Raw genomic sequence first — 13,195 nt, forward strand, 5'->3', positions numbered from 1 at the left:
AGAAGAACGGTTTCTCCTCCTTGTGGATGTTCTCGTGGCGAGTGTAGAGGTCGCGTCGATCGGTGGCGTAGTGACAGAACGCGCAGTTGTACCGTTTCGGGCTGTCTGTTTGCACCTCGGCCGGTTTCGTTTCGACTATGAACTCCACTGTGGATGGTGGGGAGGGGATGGCGAGTATTTCCGGTTGTGAGGGAGGTTGTTCCGGAGGCGGTGGTGACGGATCTAGCTGTTGTTGTTGTTGTTGTTGTTCCTCCAGTTGTTCTTCTTCTGGTTGTTCGTGTATTAGTAGTGGTTGTGAGCTTTCCTCCACCTCCTCAACCACCCCCTCCTCCTCCACCTCCTCCTCCATCACATGTTCATCCTCGATCTTCGCCTTCAACCTGACAAATAAATAAAATCGTTTAGAATTCAATAGCTTACATACAAAATATCACATCTTCCATCTAATTTTGGTAGGGCTATTTGAAAATTTAATCACGAAGAATCACTGTGACACCTCATACAATTGTCTTTTTTCTGTTTAGGGCTACTTATTGTAATATAAATAGAAATACAAATCTTAGTACCCTTTTTGATTGATCAACATTTGCGTTGGGATGTTCACATCAATAGTACATGTAACAAACTCAGACATTGGATAAGTAAATTCCGTAATATCAGCCAAGTTGGTAATAAAAAAATCTCAAGACTCATATATTTTGCCTACATTCAATCATTTCTGCAATATGGAATAAAAATTTGGGGTGGAACATACTCAAACCACTTGGAGAAACTTCTTGTAATTCAAAAACACCTTATAAGAGCTATATTGGGAAAACCCAGACTCTATCCAAGTGAGTTTCTGTTTAGTGAGCTAGATGTTTTAACTGTCAGGCAGCTTTACATAAAAAATTTAATCATATACATAAATAAACATATGAATCTTTTCAACCTGCGTGTTTCACCGTATAACCTCCGTCCCTCATCTATTACCTTTCAAATTACAGATACTATTATATCAATTTGTAGAAAACAATTTTTATATCAGGTATCAAAGCTCATCAATGTTATTCCTAACCATTTTATCACTAGTAAATTGAATAGAAAACTGCTAATTGAAATTCATACATGGATAATCTCGAACAATGTAATTTTGGCAATGTAATTTCCTCATAGCTTAGTATAAAGACTTCTCATGTTTTTTATGTAATTTTCAACTATTCTTTACTTTCATCTAAGCCTTCACTCTGCTCTTTCTCTTCCCTTCCTCACTCACTTTTTCTTTTCCCTATTTCTTAATAATATCCCATTATTATTTTCATGTACTGTTAAGCATTGAACACTCGGCCTCTGCGCTCAGGTTCCTCGAACCTTGCAGGGACTTCCCGTTTTTAATATAGTTATGTATAATCCTATTAATGGTATTTTTCTTTTTCATTTTATATTGTATTTTACTTTTTCCATTTACAACCATTTTTGTCATTGTAATTATGTTTTTGGGACAAATAAAGATTTGATTTGATTTTATCACAACAAGTTTCGGACATTCATGCCATTTTCATTTTTTATTTTACCTCATACAATATCTATTAAATTTAAATACTTGGGTAGTCTTATTACTGTAGATGAAAGGGACAGATATTGTTTAGCACTGTGTTTGTATTGTGATGAATATTTGAATTCTTTTGGGTTTACTTTAGATGTAGTTATGTTTGTGTTTATATATGTATAGCTTATATACTTTCAATTACATTAACTTATATCCTTCTGTCTTGTATAATGTCTAGTATTAGTTTTCACTTTGTCTATTGCCAATGTTGCTTAATGACAATAAAAAATTATTTATTTATTTGATATGATAAAAGACGTCGTATAGAAGAAGCAAAGGCTATTTTCATCAGTAAACGATGCATGGTCATAATATCCTTCCCTCAAATAGTCTCTATTTACAAATTAGGAAAAGATAATTAAGAAGCTGCATTTAGAGTATTGCACTCTATGGCTCAGAAACCTGGACTATTTGGTATTGGTATAGGAAAGAGCACTAAATGGCCTTTGAGGTATGATGCTGGAGACGGATGCTCAAGCTGAGATGGACGGATAAAATTACTAATGAGGAAGTATTTCAAAGGGTTGAGGAAAAGCGATCACTTTTGCGTATTTGAAAGGACGACATTCTTGGTTTGGCCATAGATTTAGACACAACGAATTCTCGTTAAGAATACTGGAAGTTATAATAATTGGACAAAAGGTTCGTGGAAGACCCCGGCTACAATATCTGAAGCAAGTTACCAAAGATCTAGGGATCCAGAGCTACATCCAACTGAAAAGTACAGCTCTGGCCAGAAAACGATGGAAAGCTGTCTATCAATCGAATGATGAAGCTGAAGAAGAAGACAGTATCTATTTTTGGAGTGTCGGAAAACCAAGAGAGTCATACATTCCTAGAGACATATTTTCTCATAGAGATTTAGTGTGTCAGAGAAGGTAGCTGAGTGTTGAAAAGTGGTGCTTGTATTCAAATGTGTCAGAACATATTAGAACGGCAAGGTACAGTAGAATGAAGTGGAGACATTTGGATATGATACATGCTTTATTCAAATACTATCAAATGCCTTCCCTCCATTTTCGCATCATCCTCCTCTCTGAAATTAATTTGGTAGCTGGTTGAAGAATTTAGCTGCCATATAGGAGAAACGTTTTTCAAAGACGTTTGTCTTCTGTGTTGCTGAAGTACATAAGTTCTTCTTGAGCATGTATGCTACTCATTGTTAACTTATTCTTCATTTTTAAATTTTAGAGTCAGGATACATACATTCTATTATATAATCATTCATTCTACTATCATATTATAATCAGTACATTCTATTATACACCGTGATTCAAAAAGAATACCACAACTTTGAAAATTGATAACTCTGCAAAGAATAAACGGAGAGTGGAGCACTATCTGTCATTGATTTAGGAAGCTCCAAAGTTATTTTTAGTTCCATATTCCAGCAGGATGGAGCACCACCCCATTGGCACTCATCTGTCCGTGCCTATTTGAATGAAAACTATCCGAGGCAATGGATCGGCCGCCAAGCAGCTCGAGACAGAGCACTTCATCACTGGCCTCCAAGAAGCCCTGACCTCACCATCTGCGATTTTTTTCTATGGGGGTACGTTAAAGATAAGGTGTATCGACCGCCTCTACCAGCTAACATTGAGGAGCTCAAACAAGAAATAACAGCAGCTATACAAACTGTTAGGCCCGATATGCTACTGAGGGTGTGCAACGAGTTCGAGTATGGTATTGATATCACTCGAGTGTCTGGAGGGGGTCACATTGAACATTTGTGAACTTGTTTTCTAGTGGGGAATAACTTATTTCAATACTCTTAATTTTGATTTGCAACCCCAGTTTCTATTATGTTTCCTTGATTAAACAGATTTTCAAAGTTGTGGTATTCTTTTTGAATCATGGTGTATAATGTTCAAGATATTGAGGATTTTAAATTTCTCTCATACAGACTCTCCGAAACCTAATCTTATGATGATTCTCACTGTTTTTTTCTGTTCTATGAACAGTTTTTCAAGTTTCCAAGAGATGTTCCTCCATAGAGGCCTATTCCGAAAAACAGGTGAGAATCTGTATTATTTTATGGCAAATAAATAAATTTGAATTTTGAATGAATGTTGGCAAAGTAGATGGTTCTCAGTGTTGTCTGGCTGCAATAATTGGACAATACCCTGAGTGAATAGAGGCTAGAGTTCATCTTCTTCATTTATTTATTTTATTTAGCGTTTGGCAGATACACAACACATATAGAGCTCATGAGTCTCAAATGTCTACATATACACTGTATATTTTCAATTTCTTTGAGATGTTGTGTAGTTTTCGGTCAGGAGAACGTACGTTTGTCTGGCCGCCATCATTTGCTAGTCCATTTAGCGTTACCCATGCACCATGGAAATTCACATCCGTGAGGTTGGTAACCTTCAAGTATTCCTCCGCAACATCTAGCTCCGCTCATAGACAAAATATTGCATTAAAATCAATCACTGGTCATACCCTATTCAGTGTTGAAGAGACCGGTGTCAGAAATGTTGTACTTTTTACATCGTCCTAGCTTAGTGTAAAGTTTGAAGTCTAGTGGTCCATTTTTCGAAAGTGAGTGTGATTTTACCGATAGTTTCAGATGAGTTATCATTAATTTTGTTAATTATAAACAGTTCTGACAATTTTCGTGATGTCAGATGTTCTAAGGTGAAATAGACCGACTCCTCAATGAAAGTAGTTCAGAAGATGAGCAAAACATTGACTTTTCAGATGACAGTGAGGAAGTTTTAGAATACAACGAATTTTTGGATGATAGTGAATTAGAAGGTGACAATGGAAGTGAATGAGAAACCAGTAATCTCGTTGATGAAAATTCTCCCGAACATGATGATATTGAGTTTATTCATGGGAAGGATGGTGAAACAATTTGGTGTAAGTAGCAACAACCAGCAACACTAAGAATAAAAATATTATAAAAATTCTCCCTGGTACAAAGAAGGTGGTTAAGAATGCAAAAGATAAAGAGTTGAGGCATTTTTATCAGTTATTAGCCTTGATATAATTGATGAGATTTTATATTGCACTAACCAGCATATTTAGTACCTCAATTCAAAAGAGAGCGAGATTGTTTACAATCGAATAGAGCTGAAGTGGCCTGAACAAACACAAATTGAGAAATAAAAAAGAAATTCAAACATTGAATGAAAGGTAAGTTTCTGTACGGAGTTTTTACTATGTGTATTAAAAGCTTTCTAACATTACGATTATCCCTCTAATAATTATTAAAAATCCAAAACATACAAAAAATATCATACTAACATTCAAAAATAGTATTGTAATGAAAATAATGGTAAAAGTTGCACATATAAATTGATATAGTAGCTATTTTGATGAAGGAACCAAGTACAACGCGCGCGTCCTCGTGTTACAAAAATAGGCGCGCGTCCCGGAAGGTTAAGTAAAAATTCTTCTTCAATACGCCATTCACGTGGAAATTCTAATTTAATGTCTAATCTGATGATCTAAGCTAATGAATAGTAGTCTACCTGTGGGCTAAGAAAAGAAATAGTCACCTCTGAAGATACTTGGTAACCTCCTCAAGTACAGGACTCTCCTTCCAGAGCACTGCGCCCGTCTCACTCTGCTCCTGACAGACGTTGTGTTGGCGCGCCAAATGCATGCGCACACATCGCGCCCAGGCGCTCGAGTAGGCGCACTGCGGACACTGGAACACGCGCAGGTTCGCGTGCGTGCCCAGCCAGTGCTCGGCCACACGTGACAGGTAACCGACGCACTCGCACTCGTTGCACCGGAACAGTTTTTGAACAGAGTTGTAGCTAGCGATCTTGGAGTTGGTCCACTCCAGGGTCTCCTCACTGCTAATCCAACGGTCGTCCTCTAGCTTGTCGATGCTGCTGAACGGAGATGACTAGAATACAAACGAATACAGTTTTGTAATTATACGAATTAAATCGAATAGTTTTATTATTTGTTATTGAGCAAGTACTCATACAAATAGGAGTTGCTATCCTAATCAGATACATAATACATTCTTGATTAACAGCACAAATAATCAAAACACGAACATTACAAAAAATCCTGCTACGATAATATTATAATAACAATAGGGATGGAATAACAATAGACTGGCTGGCCGCTATGGCTTCGTATACAATGAGCGCTGCTATCCAGAGATTGTCACTTTGGTGTAAGGGTAAGCATTCCTGACCGGCAATCAGGAGGTACTGGGTTCGATTCCCGGGCTGACAAATAATTTTTGTATAGTAGCGCGGGTAGCCGTCCAGTTGTCACCCCGACTACTTGACACCTAGTCATTTTGGCCATAGGCGACTACTTGTACCCTCGTAAAAATATACCATTGCCGTCAAATTGTCCCCCCGACTACTTGACACCTACTGGACCAAAGGTGCCAACTAGTCATGACCATAAACGACAACTTGACACCTCGCACCCTCGCGTCAGGGTGTCCCCCGACTAGTTGTCACCTCCTCAGAAAGGATACAACTAGACGGGTATGGCTCACGTCTACTTGTCCCCTAAAAACCGGTTTTAAAAGGGACAAGTAGTCGGGGTGTCAAGTAGTCGGGGTGGCACCTAGTCGCGTACCCAGTAGCGTTCCATCTTGCTGTTTACCCTGTTGTCAATATTTGCAGTAGCAGAAGTCTTCGGGCTGAATTACAGCATTTAATTTGGATTTTCGTTTAATAATAATTATAATAACAATATTCAAAATTAACATTAGAAATTAAAAAAATACACAAATGGTTTGAAAAAGAATTCCATAGAAATTTACAAATATAGCAATAACAAAATTAACCGACAATGTGATGTTTGATTAGGAATTTTGTAGCTACATTAATGTGGGAGAATTCTAAGGTATAAATTATTACCAGCATAAATATACGAAATTTAATATGTGAGAAACAATGAAAACAAGTAATAAAATGACCAGTAAATTCGTGAATGACTAGAAAAGAGTTCATTTTAACAAGCAATATTTGAAACAAATTGAATCATCTCAAATACAATATTTTTGAATACACTAACATATATGTGAAAATACTTCAACATTCGTTCTTTGATTCCAAATCACAATGAATATAATATGAAAAATGTCGCATTTCACCAATAAATTCTAACATAATAACCCTGATAATTAATTAATCAGGCCGATACCAAATTACTTTCTTTGGATCTTTCTTAGAATTTATACCGCATTTGTTTGTTTTTTAAAGCTTCCCAGAGACTCTAATCAGAGTATAGGAATTGTCAAAAATTATAACACATACAGTAACACAAGAAGAGAAGAAAAAATCACACAAAGGAACCCTACACACATACTCATCTTTGGTATAGAATACTCCAACTATCAAAAAACTTTTCAACTCCTCAAAAACATTGATAGGTATCTTCACAATTTTTCAAATGAGTAGGAAGCCTTCTAATAAATTTAAGGCCCATATATGTTGGTTTTTTCTCAAAAAGAGCTGTTCTGTAATACAGTGAAGAAAGAGCTGTTTTGTGATACAGTCTATAAGCATTTAATTATTATTATTCCAATTTTTCATTTACTTTTTATCTTATTCTCTTTTATTGCTTTTTCCATAATTTTTTCATCTTTTAAGTTTCCTCTATTATGTAGTATGGTTATCTATTGATTGTGTAAAAAAGGCTCTTAATGGTACAGTCTGTGAGCCTTTATATGTATATGTATATCAATAAATAAATAAAATAAAATAGTCTCCTCTATTCCTTGTATTGTATCCTTGCGAATCAGCATTTCTAGTCATAGTCTTTCTTCTAATATGCATAATCACCTCATAGATATAAATAGAGGGAACGGTTGGTATGTCGAATTCTTTGAAGTGGTTCCTACAGGATTCTAAATGCATAATACCTTTTATTGCACTAACAGTTTTTTTTTGAGCTTAAACACCCTCTCCAAATTCTGGCAGGATCCACCCCACACAATAAATTGAGCATAGCTCCATGTCAAATAGTTTTCCCTTCAAGAGGGGAAAAAGGTTCTCGTTCTAAAAAGTGTAGCTTCCATCATGATATTCATTTATTTCGCTAAAATACAAGATACATGAGACAAATGTAAATTATAATAAATCTTAATGTTTTGGCACAGCCAGCAAAGTCAGACTTGTGCGCTAGCTGTGAATTCGTGAAGAATTTTTATAACACCATCATAAATTGATCATAAAGAGAGCAGTACAAAGTAAAAAAAATACTGAAACATGAAAAAAACAGGAAGACAAGATAAATAATAGTTATTTGTGCAACTAGTGCGCAAAGTGACAGTTTGCTGCATCGAAAGAAACGTTTACGCCCGAGCCGTAGGCGAATGCGGAATGGTTTCTTGAGTGCAGCAAACGAACTTTGCGCACGTATTTCACATTACATTTTTCCTACAGTTACCATTGAATATGAAAAGTGGGTAATTATGGGTAAAATTGCCTGAATAATGTATGTGTGTTTGAATGGCGGGGGGCAGCTGTGTGGTGTGTGCTGTGGTGGCACTGTGCTGTCGTTGTCCTCCATTATAATATCTACTTAATAATTAGCGCGTTGTGCTTCGTTGCACCTCTGCTCACTATAGCAGCCACAGCAGTCACTGTTACCAACTTAATTTTGATTTTGCTGCACTGGTGCTCCATATAACCTACTAACTATTTTGCGTTGTCATGCTGCAAATCTGGAGTACGCAAAGTACTCACTTTGCGCACTAGTGCGGAAAAGTGATTCTTTGCAGCCTGCAATCAGTGCACAAATGGTCACTTTTCAGGGTATCTGTAGGAAAAAATAAAAAATAGCCTACTAAAAGTACTTCTAATAAATGGTACAATGAGAAAGAAAAAATACGAAGTAATTTCGTGTTAACATTATATTCACTAGGTGATAACCAAAAACAAATCAAATACAATGATTATTCTTCTAAATGAAAATTAATAAAGAGAAATACAAGAAAAAATATAAAATAAATTAATGAAACAATATAACATTATATATCTTTCTGAGTAAAAGAAAATGAATTAATTAATATGAGATTAATAATTGATATTGAATGAAAAAGACTAAGAAATTTCAATATGAATAATTACCACAATATCAACTTCTCAACTACACAAAAGTTAATAATTGATGTTAAACCCCAAACCAATATTCAAATCAATGAGAACCGGAAAGAAATAAATCGATATAAAAAAATTGTACTGGATATTTCTCGTTGTAAATTTCATGTAGAATCTAAGGCGTTCGGCTGTTACACTACCATTCGTGGGAAACTGAGTAGGTATATGTGGGAATGTAGCTTGTAATACCTGTAGCGAAGACATCTGCGAGTAGCTACTGTCCATCAACGAGTTTAAACTGAAGGAGCTGATGGAGTGATCCTCCTTTTTGGAGGAGTCGTCTGCAGTGGTGAACTGGGCGGACACCATTTTGAGGACACCAGCAGCCGCGTCGTTGGAATCCTTGTCATCCTCGTTGTTTCCATACAGCTTGCGGGTGATCTCCTTGAACATGTCCTCGTACATCTCCATTCTGATGCCGCCAGTCGCTTCTTTCATCACCTCAAGCTGATCGGCTCCTAAATTCGCTGGAAAACGTCAAATTGAACCGTTTTATCTATTAAGATTATAAGTAAAAACGTCATTAATAAGTTGAAACATAACAGGAAATTGTTCATTCTTTCATCGCCTCAACGCCTTCAACGTGATCTGCTCCTAAATTCGCTGTAAAAACGTCATTAATAAGTTGAAACATAACAGGAAATTCTTCATTCTTCCATCGCCCCAACGCCCTCAACGTGATCTGCTCCTAAATTCGCTGAAATAGGTCAAATTGAACCGTTTTATTTATTAAGATTATAAGTTAAAACGTCATTAATAAGTTGAAACATAACAGGAAATTGTTCATTCTTTCATCGCCTCAACGCCCTCAACGTGATCTGCTCCTAAATTCGCTGAAATACGTCAAATCGAACCGGTTTAATTATCAAGATTATAATAAGTTGAAACGTCATTAATAAGTTGGAACATAACAGGAAATTGTTCATTCTTTCATCGCCTCAACGCCCTCAACGTGATCTGCTCCTAAATTCGCTGAAATACGTCAAATTGTTCAGTTTTAATAATTAAGATTCTAAGTAAAAGCGTCATTAATAAGTTAAAACATAACAGGAAATTGTTCATTCTTTCATCGCCTCAACGCCCTCAACCTGATCTGCTCCTATTTCACTGAAATACGTCAAATTAATCCGTCATTAATGAGTTGAAAAGTTACATAATATTTTCTGTTCCTTCTTTCATCACCTATCTGGCTGATCGACTGAAAAATTGGTTGAAAAACGTCAAATTGAACCGTTACACTTGAAAAGTTACAGAAACAATTAATTTGGTTGGGATCATTCAAACCTCAGATCAACTTGAAACGTTGCAATATCGTTTACCATACAATACCATGTAAATTTTTCTTATAAACCTTCTCCATCACCTCAAATTCAGGCTCTCGGTTTCGCTGAACAAATAAAATTGTACTGTCATTCATAACTTGGAGCGTTACAGAAAATTATCTGTTCCTTCTTTCATCATCTCAATCTGATCGGCTTCTAAATTCGGTGAAAAACTCCAAATTAAACTGTCTTCAATATAATAATTATGAAAATTATGGGTTGAAACGCCATTCATAAGTTGAGACTTCACAGAGAACTATCTGTTCCTTCTTTAATCAATCACCTCAAGTCGATCAAATCCTAAATTTGCTGAAAAAATACATCAAACCGACTTCAGTTTAGCTAGGTTTCATCATAGAATGAGAAAGCACCTATGTTTTATATCTTGTACTACTGAACACAAATCAACTTGAATGGAATGTAAGGTAGTTTCTAGGTAGAAATTGCGTAAAATCACTCGAATTGAAGGCATATTTTCAAACTTTTCCGGGGGAGAGCCCCGGACCCCCCTTTGGTGAGGGGGTATAATTCCATATCCCCCAGACCCCTGAAGTTTACGTGCATTCTTTGCCAATGTTATTTATGTATGATAACCCCCCCCCACGGATTTTTTTGTGGATACGCCACTGTCTGTTTGCACACCCCCTAAAATTGAAGTAACTTATCGATAAAAATGCTAAAGTCGAAGTTTTCCGATGAATTCCTGCCCTGCAGAAAATGAATAACATTGCCCCTTTCCCTTATTAGAGTTTTTACACATTTTCACTCTATCAATGTGTGAATTCTCCCATACAAGAACTAATGATATTATCCTTCTAATCACATACATTGATTAGCAAGGCTTTGAATATTCATTTAATATTTATTACGTTACATTCATTCGCATTTGATTCTCATTTATTTCCACCTGTAAGGAAGCCTTCAATTGAAATAAAGAAATTAATCAAAATTATTAGACGCTTGGATAATTTTTTAGTATGCCATGATTAGGAATTTCCCATGCCCTCACAGTATCTTAATTCGATATTATATTGAATTATATTTGAAACTTACTCTTCCCCAAAGTTGAAGGTGATAGTTTTTAGTTCAATAAAGTTGAAATTCAATGACGTAACGAGACGTTTCCATTATATTTCTCGATGTCGATTGTTGACATTCCTATGATTGCTAACAATTCATTTTGTTGTGACTTTCAAATGCAATAATCAATCGTCTCTCCTCTTTTCAATCATTATTGCAATCATCACCGGCCTCTGCAAAAATAAAATTCAATATTTAAAATATAGGTACTGTTATTTTAAATTGTACTCCTTCTAACAATAATTCATTAATTTAGAACAAAAATTCAATGAAGAAAACCTGATGCTTCAAATATATTATTAATGAGACATTCTTATTATTATTTTAATAATTATTATAAACGAATTAGAATAGAAGTTACGGTATAATTATCATAAAACCATAATCAGATTTCATTACCTATCTTCATAAAGGATTCACAGAATATAAGAAGTGGCGATTCTTCTATTTTTTTCAAAAATCGTTACCTATAGGCCTATAATTTCTAAGATATATCTGCTTCAGACTAAAAAATACAGTAGGCTACATAAGGTGAGCCTATTGTATACGTAAACGTAGTCTACATTACGTTTCCTTGTATAGCTATATCAAGTACAATTTACTTTATCAGCCATACATAACCTCATATTGATATCGTTATCAAGAGTTTATCATAATCCTACCGTACATTTAGTAAGGTGAGTTCCATATTTTGTTTTGTCTCAATTAACTTAATTCCCAACAAGGTAGATATTATTTGAGCTTAATTTATTTTATTAAGTTTTAATAGAAAATCGTTTAACAATAATTGAATGTCAAAAATGAATTTATTACTTTTTTATTAACTTATGTACGGTAATTGATTGAACTTATCAATCCTTCAGAGTTGAACGATAAGGTTATGATAGCCGAATAAGTGAATGCAACATACAATCCAACCAACCATTTATCACTACGGTAATCTCAACACCTAGATACAGACATAAAAATAATATCAGTCAACATATCTGTATACTTTTTCCATTTATTCTTTTGCAGAATATATTCATAATAAATTAGCCTATTTATTAACTTATAATAAATTATAGGCCTAAACTGTAACCCTTTAAACGATAATAAGACGATTACAAGATAACAGAATAGATTAACATAATGCAACATAATTCTATATCCTAATCAGATATCATTGACTCAATCAAAAATTTCTTCATTTTTATGCCTAGTTTGCCCACATATTTGTAATTCATCAACCCTTTAAGGTTAAACGATAAGTTTATAACAACAGATTAATCAATAGAGTACAAAACTACAACACAAAACCATCCGATGCCGACAAAATTTACCTGATTTTGCATTTTTCAAGTGCAGCGGCTACAAAATTGATTGGTTGAAAAGAAGCTAGCAGACGACGACTGCAATCTGTACAGACGAAGAAATATTTGCACCGCAAATGTTTTGTGTTTTGTCCATTTCAGTATCGATCGCAGAAGTCCCAACTCACACTCATACAACACTCATCGGAATGTCAATTTCACAAATACTATTTGCCAGAATTATGGCCGAGACACATTGGAATTTATCAAATCAAAATAACTATCGGAATCGAAAACGAACGAGCAGCCTGCTTTCTGTTCTCTGGCTCTACACACTACACCTCGCTGTGTGTGCACTTGTGCGGGGGACGGTTGAGGGGTAGTCACGTGACCCGTTGGTGGAGCGAGGGGGTGAGCTGCCCGTTGCTAGGCGACCGCTGGGTGGGTGCAAATCGAAGGGTGGCCACCCACTCAAAGGGTATGTCTCCATATCCAACTATGCTTCTAATCATCGTATACAAAATAAAGACAATGTAAATAAAGGAGATAAGATAGTAGTTTGTCTTGAAAGTATAAGGGTGTGAATATTGTGATCTCAAGATAGAATGCCTGTTTGGTTGTTGAAGTTTGGGGGGCGTGAGCGCGGTCTTGTATTGATTTTTGTTTGGTATTCACATTTTGATGTACCGTAGTCTTTGTATTCACATTTGTACGCTGGAATACAGTCCACCCCTTATAATATAGGTACCTCTTCATAAGATTGGTTCATGGGTGTAATTAGTGATCTAAAAAATAAGAGGTAGCTGATTGTAAATTAGAATA

At 35.6% G+C, this 13,195-nt stretch overlaps 1 protein-coding gene across 1 annotated transcript; it reads right to left on the reverse strand.

Moving 5' to 3' along the window:
• Positions 1–8: 8 nt before the first annotated feature.
• On the reverse strand, positions 9–12,728 carry LOC120356135 (zinc finger protein 462-like; the record flags this gene model as incomplete). The annotated part of the gene is made up of 5 exons (XM_039444982.1): positions 12,404–12,728; positions 11,055–11,254; positions 8,869–9,137; positions 5,095–5,450; positions 9–380 (listed from the first exon to the last, which is right to left on the reverse strand). Coding segments are annotated over exons 3-5 (977 nt in total), but the record flags the coding sequence as incomplete, so codon positions are not given.
• Between the last annotated feature and the right edge of the window lie 467 nt (positions 12,729–13,195).

This window comes from Nilaparvata lugens, unplaced genomic scaffold (assembly GCF_014356525.2).
Source record: "Nilaparvata lugens isolate BPH unplaced genomic scaffold, ASM1435652v1 scaffold5922, whole genome shotgun sequence".
Lineage (NCBI taxonomy): Eukaryota > Metazoa > Arthropoda > Insecta > Hemiptera > Delphacidae > Nilaparvata > Nilaparvata lugens.